The 16,308-nt window shown below is 44.2% G+C and overlaps 1 protein-coding gene across 1 annotated transcript; it reads right to left on the bottom strand.

Annotated features, from left to right (window-relative positions):
• Positions 1-1,242: 1,242 nt before the first annotated feature.
• LOC311115088 (alpha-2-macroglobulin-like) lies at positions 1,243-15,138 on the bottom strand (the record flags this gene model as incomplete). Its single annotated transcript, XM_084190297.1, has 36 exons — positions 1,243-1,319; positions 1,467-1,520; positions 1,629-1,734; positions 1,910-1,978; positions 2,084-2,174; positions 2,698-2,822; positions 3,015-3,230; positions 3,466-3,656; positions 3,927-4,089; positions 4,370-4,438; positions 4,723-4,879; positions 5,049-5,124; positions 5,682-5,858; positions 5,971-6,054; positions 6,129-6,180; positions 6,272-6,393; positions 6,502-6,628; positions 6,703-6,928; positions 7,186-7,336; positions 7,509-7,596; positions 7,775-7,927; positions 8,325-8,474; positions 8,590-8,735; positions 8,813-8,879; positions 9,268-9,501; positions 9,981-10,154; positions 10,289-10,398; positions 10,888-11,008; positions 11,154-11,304; positions 11,993-12,077; positions 12,197-12,362; positions 12,599-12,619; positions 12,961-13,013; positions 13,799-13,955; positions 14,353-14,533; positions 15,053-15,138. 35 exons carry the CDS (start codon positions 15,136-15,138, stop codon positions 1,480-1,482), a joined length of 4,386 nt encoding a protein of 1,461 aa, XP_084046423.1. The 3' UTR covers positions 1,243-1,319; positions 1,467-1,479.
• Positions 15,139-16,308: the final 1,170 nt, after the last annotated feature.

Genomic DNA, 16,308 nt, shown 5'->3' with positions numbered 1-16,308 from the left:
TTATTACAGACAGAAATACTCCAGTCTCATCAGCTATCCGGGTGGCTGGTCTCAGACGATCCCGCAGGTGAAGAAGCCGGATGTGGAGATCCTGGGCTGGCGTGGCTACACGTGGTCTGCGGTTGAGGCCGGTTGGCAAATTGTCTAAAATGACGTTAGACGCAGCTTATGGTAGAGAAATGAACATTCAATTCTGGTGGACATTCTTGCAGTCAGCATGACAATTGCGCGCTCCCTGAAAACTTGACATTGTGTTGCGTGACAAAACTGCACATTTTAGAGTGGCCTTATTGCCCCAAGCACATGGTGTACCTGTAATGATCATTCTCTTTAATCAGCTTCTTGATATGACCCACCTGTCAGGTAGATCATCTTGGCAAAGGAGAAATGCTCACTAACAGGGGTGTAAACAAATGTGCACAAAATGAGAGCAGCAAGGTGTGTTTATGGAACATTTCTGGGAGCTTTTATTTCAGCTCATGAAACATGGGACCAACACTTTACATGTTGCGTTGATATTTGTTCACTATAGTTTAAGAATTCCTAAGCACTGTCCAATAAAGAGGGCTTGTTACATCTTCTCTGAACTAAAGCAGAACATCTGGCATTGTACTGGTCATGAGTCTCACAGCACACTCGTTCATAATCCCAGTATGTTTGCATACATTTTTCATATAGTTTAGGGAGTCATGTCGTCAACAGGGCTCTATAGTACCCGTTGTGTGAGTCTGTCATGTCGATGGTTCTGTTCATCTAATTGATTTGTGAGGTATGTACCACCACATCTTTCCATGGCGTCCACACCATTAGGCTATTGTAATGGAGATTATAGACAGGCCTCATTCCCTTGTAAGATTTGTTTATATAATTGTGGTATAATGTTTCCGAGCCATACCCTGATGAGAAATAAAAGAACCAGACCTTCACAGCTACAGGGGTCCATGACAGACTGCAGAACAGAAAGTGAGAAACCAAAGCTGTGTACAAAATTGAGCGATAACATTTCCACCTTTGTAGAGCTGGCATCCCTGCTTAACAGCAGCTCTGGAGGTATAGTTTGTTAACTGTCCCCAATGACATTCTGCTCTGTCCATGAGTTCCCAGTACCCCCTGTGGCAAGGCCTGGTTCCCTCCAGTAGTAGAACCACTGCCTTACAATATTCACCTCAGCACTCACTGCTTATCAGTGTGACAATCTTTAAAACAAACACTCCAGAAAAGAGTTATAATGAAAAACTTTATTTCCAGTTACATCATTTACTTCAGCACTTGAAAGAGGTCTGAAGGGTTGCAGGTGTGACCTCAATGTCATCTTACAGCTGCAGAAGAGCAAATACATTTAATTTAACAGACCAGCAATTAGATTAAAGAATATAGGCTCCCAAATCATTTATACTACATGTTTAGTTTATGGGTCAGCTAGAAAATTATTCATCACCAATTATTCTAGATTTAAAATAGCTCACCAGCTTGGAACTCCTACTTGCAAGGGAAGACATATTCTGTCTCAGCCTGGTCACCTGTAACCATAGTACATGTTAGTCTCAGTAAATGAACACAAGTTGACCAAAAATGTTACTTAAACCATGGAAAAGGAGGTTTTGGGGCGGGTTAGTAAATCAACTTGCTTGGCTGGTAGTAGTCGTAGATCTTGACCACCGCTGGCTTTAGATTCTGTACTGGGAGCTCCTGTATGATATCCAGGGTGATGGTGAAAGGAAATAGTGATGTTAACTGTTGGGAGAAAAACAAACATATTGGTCATTAAATGATCTAAGCAGAAGTTACATTTCAGCTTTGCTGACATGTCACCACAAGTACATCAATATATATTATTTTGAAATGACACCCATTATATTGCAGAGTGCTATGCAGACCATTTCAAACTGATGGGTGGTTTTCACCTCACCTCTGTCAAGTACGTTAACACATGGTCATCTTTGGTATCAACCCGATCCACTTGACTTGAACCCCTCAGCTGTGAAGACAAGCCATTCATATTGCATGGACAAAAACAGTCAGTGTTAGAAAGGGTCACAGATGAGGCAAGACCTCCATGGAAAAAGGTCACACAAAAACTCACCCTCCCCAAAGAGTCTGGATCTGGGGAAAACCCAGAGAGCATTTTCAAATCCACTATAATCATATTGGTGGTCAGCTCCTTTCCATGATATCTGTGAAAGCAAAGAGATGATTGATAAAGTTGGATTTTGACAAGCGCTTGTAATAATCAAATGAATGGATCCTTTGATTATTTTAGCCATAACCTCTACAGGATCGGTGTCCCTATACTGGGACGGTTGTTGCTAGTGTGACTAGAATGACCTTGTAAGTAACTTTCCAGGACAGACATGTCTTATCTGGGCAGAAAGCTTTAAATTCTTGTTAATCTAACTGCACTGTCCAATTTAAAGTAGCTATTACAGTGACAAAATACCATGCTATTGTTTGAGGAGAGTGCACAACAACTTCACGCAACTTGGATTATTTTAGCCATAAAGACCAGGCTGCCAGATACATCTTATTGTTACTTATCCAAGCCTAGGTATCAACTGGAAGGTCAATAACATATACACCGGTATAATGAAACTAATTCATTTGGGTCAAATCCATTCTGTAAGACACGCTCCAAAATAACACTGAAGTGTCAACATTTAAAAGAATGCTGTGAAGACAAAACGGGTCCTTCATTCTTACTGAGACTGGAGTTTCAGCGTGACTCTGGGTCGCAAAGACTTGCTGTTGCAGTCTACCTCTGGAGTCACCTGGATACTGAGCGTTGTGCTTTTGGTAGGAGTAGGGATGTTGTAGTGGAGCGCCACCTGGGACAGAGAAGAGGAAGTCAGGGAAACCATCCTGTCCAAAAACAAACCTTTTATAAGCTAGAATAAACACATATTTAATGAACTAGAAATCAAGCCAGAAGAAGCTTCATGTGTTTGACCTTCCCAATAATGTATATTAAAGCACATCTTACACCACAGGACTGGGAGGAGAGATGTGTATTCACTGACCTGCACTGAGGCACAAGCGCTGCCCTTCACGTCAATGCTGTACTTCCCTTCTGTGTCCTGCAGCGCCCTCTCCTGGTACAGAAGCTTGTTGTTTTGGTTCACATAGAAGAGGTACTGATGCCCACTGGGAGACTGTACTGTCACTGTGCTGGCTCCTCCTCTACTGAACACCCTGGTGGAGTAGAGAGCCAGGGCCTGGAGGGCCACCACCGTGTCCTAAACAGACCACAGGAAAATCACTTCAAAATTAAAGAGCCCATTTTACAGAAAGGGTTGATTTTTACATTGAACAGTTCCTAAAGTGACCATTTCCCAATTCCATGGAAGTTAGCCTCACCAGGCTGGACATGAAGAGCACATGCCTGTGGTCTGATAGAAGTCAAAGTAATAATGTCTCTACTAGTGCACAGCACAGGGTGCCATTTCAGACCAATGTGTTTGGGAAGTCTACCTGTGTGGAGGAGAAGCCTCCGTAGGCGTTCTGCTGCCTCACCAGCCACCTGACGATGCGGGAAGCGTAGCCCAGGTCAGAGGTAGACAGAGGAGAGGCACTGAGGGACGCCAGTAGAACGTAGGCGCTAGTCTCCACCTCAAGGGATGGTGAGGTCTCTGAGGAGGACTGGGACCAGTGCAGGAGACCCCCTGAGGGTCGAGGAGAGCGCACAAGTCAGAATAAGGACTGCTTATTCATCATAATACAAAGTTCTGACCTCCAATTCATTTTATGCCAAAAACTACTGACAGTCAGTTCAAAGTGTATTTTTGTTCTTAAAAACACTTTTACTGGCCGTTTGATTGGGCCTATCTGGAGTGCCAGACGGGCCGAGGGTTTGCACTTTTAGGAGTAATCCATTGTCCAGGCAAGCTCAATCAAGGCAGCACTAACAGATCTTGGACCAGGATTTAGCTCACCCTCTTGTAATGAGATGGTGTTGAGGTGCTGCAGAAGCTGGGCCCGTGTCTCCATGTCCCCTGCCAGGGTGAAGGTGTAGGCCAGCAGAGCAGTAGTGTAGGTGTTGGACAAATCACTGGTCGAGTTCTTCAGGCAAGACAAGCTGCGGTCCACAACAGGATCCTGGAGCACAGAATAACAGCAGCACATTGAGACACTTCATAGTAGCATATTGAGTCTAATATCAATAGTAGCAGAACTATACCATTCAGATGTGTTCATGGTAAAGCCCATTCTTTGTTATTTCATAGGCTACTTTCAAAGAAATAACAATTCCCCTGTAACTCACTACATTGTATAATCTGTAAGATGTATACAGACTTCATACAGGAAGCTAAATGAGTAGCCTGTAACAATGTTGCTGGAGTGAGAATCAATGTTTATATGGAGTGAGGTTACTTACCGACACGTCGAGCTCCAGCATTGAAGCAGTGACGTAAGCAGTCAGTGTGACTTCATCCGTCACGCCACCCTATAAAACAAATGTCAAAATACTAACTGTATCTAGCCTGATACAATTGTTGAAATCAAACTTTATGGCTGGTCTGACAAAACAGACAACTATGTCTAACATGCGTTGTGCCAGTAATCGAAAGGTCGCTGGTTCTAATCCCCGAGCTGACTAGGTCAAAAATCTGTTGATGTGCCCTTGAGCAAGGCACTTAACCCTAATTGCTCCTGTAAGTCGCTCTGGATAAGAGCGTCTGCTAAATGACTAAAATGTAAAATAGTTCAGTTTATCAGCAATATAAATACCTTCATTCTGTTGTTAAAGAGTCTCCCCAAAATTCTGAAACAGCCATGTTTGCCTTGTTTACTTTCCAACCAAGTCTTGGATTGCTCCATTTTTGCCAGGTCAATATAGATGAAAGACCGTGCTTTGCCAAAGGATCTCAAGACAAAAGCAGTCAGCCTGAAGAAAGAACTGGATTTAAAAGCAGTCATAATATCCACATAAGATGGCCATAAACATGACTTAGAGCTTCACATTACATAGCCATGGTCTCCCTGCCAGAGACTATGCCATTTGATTGGCCACTACTTCATTGAAACAGACATTTGTTTACAAGCCAAGTACTCACCAAGTGTTCCCCAAGCCTTGTCCAAACGTACTGTATGCACCGTCGGCATTCTTGTAGTTCAGCTGCCTTTGGTAACCTGTCGGTGGGTTTTTAGAGTGAACCGTGACCAAGTGGTTTTTATAGTCACTGGGTTTGTGCCCCAAATGGCTCTCTATATCAGGGCTCTTCAACCCTGTTCCTGGAGAGATACCCTCCTGTAGGTTTTCACTCCAACCCAAGTTGTAATTAACCCCATTCAACTCATCAACCAGCTAATTATTTAAAAAAGGTCAGTTAGAGTAGGGTTGAGTGAAGCCTTACAGGACAGTATCTCTCCAGGAACAGGGTTGAGTCCTGCCCTATATAGTGAACTACTTGAGACAGGAAAATAGTGCACTATGTAAGCAATAGGCTGCCATTTGGGACAGAGTGTCAATATTCTACGATCAAATGATTTCAGTGAGAAACCATGTGGAAGTCCCTCCATGTGTTGGGTCAGTGATGTCATCTGTACTGTAGCTCCATCATTTACATGACAACAGGGTCCTAGTCATTAGGGCACACTGGAGAAACCTTTTACTGGACAAATCCAGCCCTGTTTCAGTAAGTTTGTCTATAATAAATATTAGCCAGATTCAAAAGGGACACTCCTACCACTAGTGAGGAACTTGGTTGCCTTGTCTAGGATGGCTGGGGTGAGCTGCCCTGTGTTCCTCAGGTACTCCAGGATGTAGATATTGGGGGAGAGGAGGGCCATATTCTGCTCTCCACACCCATACGGCATCTGCAACAGTCCATCCTGGTGGTTGAGGGCCCGACCCAGGATGTCCCCTACAGAGAAACAAGGGACAAGACGGTCCTCTTCAGCAAACCGCAGCATTATCACTGGAGAAGGGTTGTCTTCCCACCACTACACCTCTAAACAAACCATAGTTTATTTTACCCAGAACGGTGAGGGAAATTCTATCAGATCCATCCACCACATTCTGGGGGAGTTGCAGTTCCACCTCCTCTGTCAGAGTTTCTCCTGTGGACACAAAGATGATAAGATGAATGGCGAAGAGCACGTCGAACAACCGCGAACATTCATTCATTACTGACCAGTTGGACACAGCAACCAGTTGTAGGTGTCGGTCTTCTCTATTCCCTCAGCCTGGAGGACAGGAGAGGGATTCTTTTCAGAGGCAGTTACACTAGACAATCTGTGCAACCTAACGGTTAGTTCCCAGCAGCAAACTACATACCGTCACCAGCAGGCTCCGTGTGACTGTGTCAACGCGTCCTCTCTCCGGTACGTTCACAATCTCATGGTCACACGCAGTGTGGGAATGGACAGCCTCTGCACTAACGGACACGTTCAAAACCCCTACACACATTGGCAGACACCACAGGTTACACAACATCCAACACAGTGACAGTACACAACTCAGGTTGACATCCATTCTGCTGTTTGAACGGTTGACGGGAGACTTACCCAGGACAGAGGGAGCCATTGTCCAACTGAAGGTCTTTCGTCCATTGGCACACAAGCATGAGGAGTAGTGGACGTCATTCAAGGGTGTGAGAGTGTAGTCTGGGGAGAGAGCCGGAGTCACAGAAACCTGCCGAAGAGGAACACTTTGTAAGATAACATGGTCTGACAAAAACTAAATACGATCCTGGTGCAGTGCTGTACCATGATGCACTTGGAGAGGTAGTTGAACACAGTGGCCTTCAGCTCAAAGTGCTCTCCCCGGATGACTGAGTAGGGCAGGGTGAGCTCCAGGAAAAACGTCTGGAAGACCGTGAGCTCCACCAGAGGAGCCAGACCAAAGCCACTGGGGGCCAGGCAGAAGACCTCAGTCTCCCAGGTGGTGATGGTGTCTGGGACTGTCAGGGGGACGTCTGCTGATCCAGACTCCCTGGAATACAGAGGTTAGAGTTTAAACAGAAAGCCACCAAGTGTCCAACAGAGCGTGGAGTAGGACTGTACCAATTATATGAACACCGTTTCGAATGCATTTAGCTTTATCTAACCAGGGAGACCCATTGAGGTTAAAGGAGCTCTTTCCTAAGAGAAACCTGGCCTACTCTGTACTACAGTTTAAATAGGTTCAGGTTCCTAATCTAGCTAAGAGGGTTTTCACCCAAGGCTAACCTCACTGTGCAGAGCACTTACCCAACTTCCACAAGATCCCAAATCCATGTCTCAGGGAAGAATGTACGGACCGTCTGTATGGGTGGCGGAGGTCTTGGGGCAACTCCACCAGGTATAGCCATTTCAAGTCTAGGACCCGCTGATCCAGGCCCAGCCATAGGTCTGTAAGCTACTAACACAAATCATGCACATTATTCTCAAGTTAAAATGGACTGAATGCTTTGCTCAACAGTGAGCGCATGCAGCGTTCTGACCCCTTTAACCAGACTGTGTTAGTAATCCATTTCCCGAGAATCATTGAAGACTTCTAGCAATGAGAATAAGGGTTGGTTAGGACATCTCACCATAGGAGCGATAGTACTGGTTCCCCTGGTAACTGAGGCAGGAAGGTATTCTTATATCCAGATTAGTCGCCAGCTTCAGTCCCAGTGCCTATGAAATGCCATCAAATTATTTAAAAAGTTGTATTTGTCACTGTACATGTGTTCTAGCCTCAGGCTATTTTAGCAATGTAACCTGTAAGTTGAACACATCGTAACGGTATGGTGACTGATTCTTCCCAGAGCAATAAAGAGGCTTCAAAAGTTGAGAACAGGGCAGAAGTATTTACCTGAAAAACTGCATAAGGATCATTTGTCTCCCCAGACGTTCCATCTGGGTACGGCATTATGGATCTCCTTGGTCTCACACGGAAACATGCTACTGAATCTTCAAGCTCGTAGGGAATATAGGTTGTCTCCTTGACTGGTAACAAATCAAATATCTGGAATGGGACAATATGGGAAGGAGTGAAATGACGTTCTTGGGGACCAAACAGAACAGACTGAAACAGAGAGGGACTACTTGGACTAAGAAGAACCTCCATTTTGTTTCCCCATTGCCAAACGTCTAGAAAAGTGTCCTGATGAACACAACCCAGAATATTACCTCATTATGTAACAATAGTGAGGTGATTTCCAGTCAATAGAAAGAGGGCCTCAAGCCAGAGAATAAGTCCCATTACCTTTGATAAAAGCACACCAAATGACCAACAGTGAACAGACCCATTCCATGTCTGCTGTGGTCAATGGTTCTTCCCCTGAGGCTGGTTGTATTCCCAGCACCACCAAAACAGTCGGTATGGTGGTAGGACTGTTGTTCACGTCAGTGAGCTCTGTTACCTTATCAGCATCCAGCCTCTTCCCTGGCTCCATGATGCCAACACTCTGGTCCACAGCGCTGAGGCCACAGAGGGAACCGGGCTGGGCAGAGAGATGCAGGGTGTTCTCCTCCCCTGGGACCGCATTGGAGGGGGAGAACTCCACCAACACCTGGCATACACATTATACACTTTTACTGCAGGTATGATACAGTATCTATGTGCATGGAAATAATTGACACTTTATACCCAACATAAAATGAGAACAATGTTTGTGATGTGCACACCTTGTTCCTGAAGCATTTCTCAGTGGGGAAGTTCATGCTGTGGGCGATGACAGTCTCACTGGGTAGCATACTGTACACCAGGAGCTGAACCACCGGCGCCATCTCTGGAACCACTGCCAACTTCAAGGTGACTTCACCCTCAGCTACTGCAACGCAAGAGCAGGTCACACTGCCATCAAGCGCCTTCCAGAACGTTCAGAATCACTTAATGAAACTCACTCACCAGGACTGTCCTGCTGCACAGTAACGTTCTTGTGTCCATGCTGAACTATCACCCCTCTGGATAAGGCCTGGAGAGAAAGGGGGAAACAGTAGTCATCAACTCAGAAAGGAGATGATGCAACCTGGACTCAAGGGGTAGACGTGGTAAACAAATCCAGGACACAGCAATTAGTATGTTGTTATGTGGATGTCCATCCATTTCGTATAGGTTACGAGATGTATGATATGTTACGAAGTCCAATTTGCTGTGGCTTATGTTATCGAGGTGGCTAATACTAAGGTTTAGGCTGGATGATTAGGAGTTTGTGTTGTATAGGAACATCCTTTTGAAAAGTGCGAGGCTTGGGCAATGTCTGAAATGATCCTGGTCAAAAGTAGTGCAACTAGGAAATATGGTTCCATTTGGGAGCCACCCTGGGTTTGGAAGTTGTCAACTAGTTCCTGGGTTCTACTCACCAGGTAGAGGACATCCACAGAGCCCTTTGGGACGGTCTCCCCTACGATGGCATAGTGGATGGTGATTGACACTTCCTCCCCACATGCCAGTGGTTTCTCCATCTTCTGAATAGCCAGGGAGCTGGAGGGTTTACTGTCAGGGGCAGCGGGCTGGATCAGGGAGAGGACGTGACGCCCTCTGTTGAAATAGGGGACCCTGTATCCTCGGTACTCCACTTGTGGGGTGTCACTTACCTGTAAAGGAACAAGAGGATGAGTCTAAAGGACCAATCCTAAATCAACCCCTAGACCCTATGTTCTACATACAGTGGTGATGAGGGGAGGACAGATGTAAGCAATATGGTAACAGATCCACCTTACCCTCCGATAGGCTTGGTGGAAGTTCCACCATGCTAACATTACCAATTCAATCTTCTCAGATCCCCACAAGACCATGATAGGCCTTAGGGTAGCGTTTCCCCCAACTCTGTCCTGGGGACCCCAAGCGGTGCACATTTTGTTTTTTGCCCTAGCACTACACAGCTAATTCAAATTAATCAAATCTTGTTAAAGAGTCCGTTATTTGAAATCAGCCGTGTAGTGCTATGGCAAAATTCAAAACATGCACCCCTTGGGGTCCCCAGGACAGTTAGGTAAACGCTGGCGTAGGATCAAGGGCTGAGTTGGTCTTGAGCATAAAGAGGCTGTCAAAACCTAGAAGGAATCATACTTACTATGAGGTTAATATTCTCTTTGGGCATACTGGTTGTGTTTAGGGAGAACCTGGCAATACCACGACTGTCCGTGGTTAGGTTCTGTAGTTGTAGATATGAGGACCAGCCCTTCTCCTCCAACAGGTAGACTAACATGTCAGAGATGGGTGTGTGGTTGAAGTGAACAGCATATATCTGAGGAAAAGGGGAGAGTTGTATGAATGAAGTGACGCTACATGTCATTAACTAACACATACTGGTAGTTCAGCAAGCAGGGCAAAGAACAAATGGCGTCCACAATGCAACAGAAACACTGTATTTGGACTTACCTTGCCCTCAATAATTGATCCATGCTCATAGATTTGGGGCGTGTCGACAAATGAGAGTTCTCCAATCACATAGGAGAGCGCTATGCGTTTTTCCTCTGACCGTGTAATGCCTGTCAAAGGAAAATAAATAATAGGATGGTATATTTCACAATTACCAGAGCCAACACAATGCACAATGGCAGTTCAAAACGCAGAAACTGAATTGCAGTACAGCAGGATATTATAAACAGACGACAATAAAACAGCATTCTATAAAACAACGCTGTAGCACCAAAGGTCAAACAGCTCATTCTTGCCAATCTTCATGATCTAACGCAGAGTTCCTCCAACTCCGTCCCGGGTCCCCCGTGGGTGCAGGTTTAGGTTTTTTGCCATAGCACTACAGCTGATTCAAATAATCAAAGCGTCATGATGAGTTGGTTATTTGAGTCAGCTGTGTAGTGCTAGGGCAAAAACCAAAACGTGCACCCAGGGTGGGCCCCAGGACAGAGTTTGGGAAACCCTGATCTAATGAAACATGCACTAGTTAATTCATGTCATTTACTCAATAAAACACATCATTTGACAGCAATGTTACCAATGATTGTGATAATACTAACCTGTCCCCTCCTCCTGTACTTCTGCATGGAAACTAAACACGTCTCCCAGCAATTTCTCTCCTAAATTCTTTGTGAAAATTGCCATGTTGAAGACATAGGACGCACAGCCAGTTAGGTCCATCTGGGAACAGCAAGCAGAACCAAACACACTGAGAACAGATTTAAATTAATTCAATCAAACATTAAGATCCAAGTTAAATAAATTCAAATGTAATATGTTGGTATAAACAGTCCTACTAATGATCGTTTTATGACAGCATACAGACCTCTATTGACTCTTTGTGGCAGGGAGGTGTGTAATCAGGAACTCCTTGTGGATGTTTCTCATCAATTGTTATCGGTATCACTACATTGTCCCCCAAGAGTCGGCACAACTTTAACCCTGCTTTACCAGGTACAGGCTGTCCATACGTGTACCTGATTTCAATTCATAGGACAAAATAATCAAACAATTTCCTACGTCGACAATCACCATATTAAAAACCGAATACGAGACAAAGGTTTGTGCATACCTGTAGGCTTAAGTCAAGTGTTCAACAAATCTGGACCCACATTCATAAAGACTCTCAGAAAGGGATCAGTTTGAACTTTAGGATCATAATGAACAAGGTCACATGTCATGGGGGGGACCGGATCCTAGAGCAGCAATCCCAATCTGGGATGCGTTATGAATACAGAACCAGCTGTTCATGTAAATGCCACTGTAGCAAACGTTTGAAGTGTCAGGGATTAATAGCAGCAGTTCAGGACATTGAGCAGTAGCATTGTAGGTCTTCAATTAGCATGTGTCATTAGTGAAGACCTGGGTTCAAGTAGCTTACATGCATATTGAAGTATTTGTATTTTAAATCATTATTAATATAATATTATTTTCAAATACATGCCAATACTTTCCAAGTGTTTATCCAAATACCTTCAATTACTTTTATTTTCAAAGAAAGAATAACCAAATACTTAAAATCTTTCACATTTCAAAGTATTACAATTACTTATTAGAACCCAGGTCTGCATTAGCACAATGCGATTATTAGATCATTCCATTTAGTGGAGTTACACATCACCTTGTAACTACAGTGCATTGAAATCTCCGTTAGCGTTTACTCACTTGGCACACACTTCCACTTCATACTCTTCTTGAACAATGCTGATCTCGTCGGTGAGGTTCATTTTGATCTCAAACTTTGGCAGAACTACAGATAAAAGAACAGCAGTCAACTCTAGAATGTTCCAGGATTGTGATGCATTGATTCAACTGCCAGAGCCATAACATTACCTAGCATGACAGGTAAAAGAAAAAAGCTCAACCTACCATACTTTTCTACCTTGAAGTTCTGGTATATTTTGTCTTGACCAATCCACACTACAATGGCATAGGATCCTACAGGTGCTTCAGAGTTCAGGGGGTGAGAAAGCTGCAAAATGTTGCCACTGGATGTAGTGTTGAGCCACTGTCCAATCCTGTTCTGATTTACATCCTGTTGGTTCATAGAACAAGATAACAGTATACAGGAGTCAGCTCTTTTCATGACATTTCCATCTGCAACATTGGCCTACTGAAGGGGGCCCAGAACACACACAAAGCTGATTGGAAGTATTTAGCTAACTTCTACAGTAGGTGGAAATTAATGACGCCCTAGCTAGCGGGTGGAGTCCTAATGTTGCAGTATTTACAGTGACAGTCATCATAAAGTTAGACTTGTAAGGGTCTTACCTCAAGTTCCACAATGTTGTACTGTGAAGGGCAAAGACAAGAGATGGTTCATGAATAACTCCAAAACATCAGAGGAGCATAACGGTCTACAACTATAGGAACTAGACAGGTGATTGGCTTAGTGGGACTAATGTCAATTTAGTACATGAATTCAGTCTCAGGAAAAGATGATCCCATACATTCCAATCTGACCTATATGAATAGAAACCCCATGTCCTGACTGGTTGATTGCTGTACCTTGTGTTACATAATACTTGATTGCTATGCCCATCAGTTGTGATACTTCTGTATCCGTATTTTGGTTTGAAATAGTAGACACCGATCTGAAGGACTGTTTTCAATATTACATTTGCAACACTCACCAGCTGATTGACAGGGCTAAAATTGGTATCCAAGGTGACGACTCTAAAATGCACTGTAAAAAGCCGAAGACAAGAAAATGAGAATTTTAGAAGCATCATGTCGGACAACTGAAAATTCCAAGGTTTCCAGAAATCCTGGTTGGAGGATTCCCATCCTGATTCCAAGAATCTTTCACCCGGTATTTCTGGAAAACCAGGGAAACTGGTGAAGTAAGCAGAACTTGTCACAGCTACTCTGGATAATATTTTACACTGTTGGTACTAAGGCCCCAATTCAATCAATTGCAGATGAAGGAAAACTGCACTGCGAGTTCTTAATATATTTACACTATCCAATTATGTCCATGAGAGGAACATCTCGTAACATGTGGCATGTCGGTTCAAACTCCGTTCCAGTGTACATATCCTGAGTGACCCCACAGTGGGTTTTTTCCTGTATCTGCACCCCATTCCTGAATGAAGTTTTTCAGGCGTCCGTTTCCCTCTCCAATGTTCATAAGCCACGCATGACTTGTTAGAACAGAGTGGACAGGACCAGGCCCCAAATCAGACTGGGGGAAGATCATTAACAATGATGTGTTCTTTTCTACACAGAAGATCATACAACTATTGCCTGATTATCTTCTGAAGTTCCCAATACCTTCCAATCACTTCAAACCATACTTCCTTCAGATTGTAATATACGGTCATAGCCCCAAATAAAGAAAGGGAACATGGTGGGGTCATGGAAAGTTGATATCAAAATGGGGTCTGGGGCCCAAAATGTTTTGGAACTCCAATCACCTAATTGTCCTGTTTCTTAGCAACCAGACTAAAGGTGTACTGGCTCTAACATCACCTGTTTGTCCTGGGTTGTAGATTGGTTTGTCCGTTTGGATGAATGTCATGGGGCGGTAGGGTTTGATCATGACCTTCCTCTCCTCTGTTGATAGAAACGTGTCACCTCGAACCTCCACCTTGAAGTTTTGCACTTTGTCACTCTTCACATGAGGGGCCTGTCAGGGAGGAAGAGCGCAACACTGGTGAACTAATGGACCAACAACATAGGACATTAAGATGTGGTGCCGTGTGGCCCAGTTGGTAAGAGCGTGCCACTAGCAACTTCAAGGTAGAGCGTTTAACTCCTGCAGGGATCACATTATGCACTCCCCTTATTGGAAGTTGCTTTGGAGAAGTGTCATATATCAATTGTCTAGAGAGTATATAGTAGCATTCAATCAAAACCTGGTACAAATTTGAGCCTGAATCCCAGAAAAGTTCTGGTAGGCCACCACATTGATATTTCCCATAAAATAAGCTGGCATTGCACCAAGAAACTAAGAGATTCAAAGCTGAGAAGTCCAGTCCACTCTTATTGGAATGGTTGTGGATGTCCACCAGTGCTGGGCTGACCTGAAACTGGAAGCAGCGATGAAACTCTTGGTCAGAACTCTTGTGGAGAAGTATTTTGTTCTGCCCGTCGGCCATCAGAGATATGGTCATGACCAGGGTCTCGTTGGGCTGCAGAAGGCTGGCACAAAGCTTGGCCTCTGAGCCTGCCTGGATCACTGCAGGAATGGCTACCATATAAACCCTACAGAGAACACAGGAAAATCAGTACCTAATGAGATGATACCTCTAAACACAAACCTAGGTGAAAAAGTGGTGCAGTGGTCTAAGGCACTCCATCGCAGTGCTAGCTGTGCCACTAGAGATCCTGGTTCGAATCCAGGCTGTCGCAGCCGGCCGCGACCGGGAGTCTCATGGGCTGCGCACAATTGGCCCAGCGTCGTCCAGGGTAGGGGAGGGAATGGCCGGCAGGGATGTAGCTCAGTTGATAGAGCATGGCGTTTGCAACGCCAGGGTTGTGGGTTCGTTTCCCACGGGGGGCCAGTAAAAAAAAAAATGTATTCACTAACTAAGTCGCTCTGGATAAGAGCGTCTGCTAAATGACTAAAATGTAAATGTAAAAATACTGTGGAGATAAAGAGCTGCAGAAAAGGTCAACGAAAAATTGCTCTAAATCTGCTCCGACAGAGAGAGCGTTAAACCAAGACAAGAGACTTAAGTGTGATGACTAAATTCTAACTTCTGTGACTGCAGATTTACTTACGGTCCTGCAGTTTCTTGACAGACACAAATCCAGTGAAGGCAGGCAAAGAGTATCCATCTCCAAACCTGAAGCCCAGGAAGAACCATGACTAAAGGAGAAAAATAAACCAAGTCAGTTATGACTCTGTATTCCTACTGGGAAGACCTCCCTACAGGTTTTGTTTAGATTGGATACATTTTAGCAGCCTCCCATTTTGACTGACATTTTACCCATTTTGCCATGGGGCAGAGCATTTTTAAAAAATGATGACCAATTTCATGCAATTCCACTAATTTTACCATGGTGCAGAGAAAAGATGAGGCCGTTTTACAACTTATTTCCTGCAATTCTACACATTTCCCCATGACTATGCCATGTTAATGATATCCGAGTGAGTTACTAGCAAACATCAATGTTTGTCTATTGTGCATAACCTACTCTGTTGCTAAACCCTTTTGGATTGCATTTGGTATAGCCAGCTGAAAGGATAAAATGTTAGGCGCTAACTTTTTAGTAGTTACTCGCCGACCTGTTGTTATGGGAATAATGATTGCGCCACAAATTGCCATAACACCCGTGGTCTTTGCATACTCACCACCGCGGATTGTTTGTCGACGATTTCGGAAAAGTACATCTCGGTCATGTCCTCTTAAATATCCTGCAGGTGCGCCGCTAGTTCCGGATTTGTTTTCTTATTACTAAGTGCGCACACCTGCTGAATATTGAAAGAGTTCGATTAGGCTGAACCGGGGTGCACGTGACCGGGCAAAGCCGGTAGAGAAGAGCGCCTTTCTCAAATCGAACAGTAATCTGCGCGGCCCTGTCATAATTGTTAACAAGGCAGCATGGTGCATCGTTCAGGAACATACATGTATTTTCCATAAAATGTTGGAATATTTCCAACATTGGAAAGGCACTTAAAGCACATAATGGGGATTTTATCAAGACCAAACGCTTAGGCCTATGGCATGCATATGAAAACTCAGAATCCTAAATCATTACTCCGCGTGCTTGAACTAGATCACCTTCTTTTGAGCCATGTGCCGCCAAAAACAAACTGGAGGCAGACCGGTTACAAAACGAATGCAATCACGTATCACCCTGTGTAAACTCCTCCCGGCCAGATCATTGTTGTCCTATATAAAAGCTGAATTTCTTCCACTATTGCTGCGTTCACAACCAAGTGGGAAGTGGGAATTTACCACATACGACTGGAAAGAATCCACTTCAACAGCCCTCCTACTGGTAATTACTAGTGGGGAAACTCGTCTGTCATC

The sequence above is a fragment of the Coregonus lavaretus genome (genome assembly GCF_964263955.1).
Source record: "Coregonus lavaretus genome assembly, contig: HAP1_SCAFFOLD_326, whole genome shotgun sequence".
NCBI lineage: Eukaryota > Metazoa > Chordata > Actinopteri > Salmoniformes > Salmonidae > Coregonus > Coregonus lavaretus.
The sequence above is the reverse complement of the archived record's forward strand: the minus strand, read 5'-3'. Positions and strand labels throughout refer to the sequence as shown.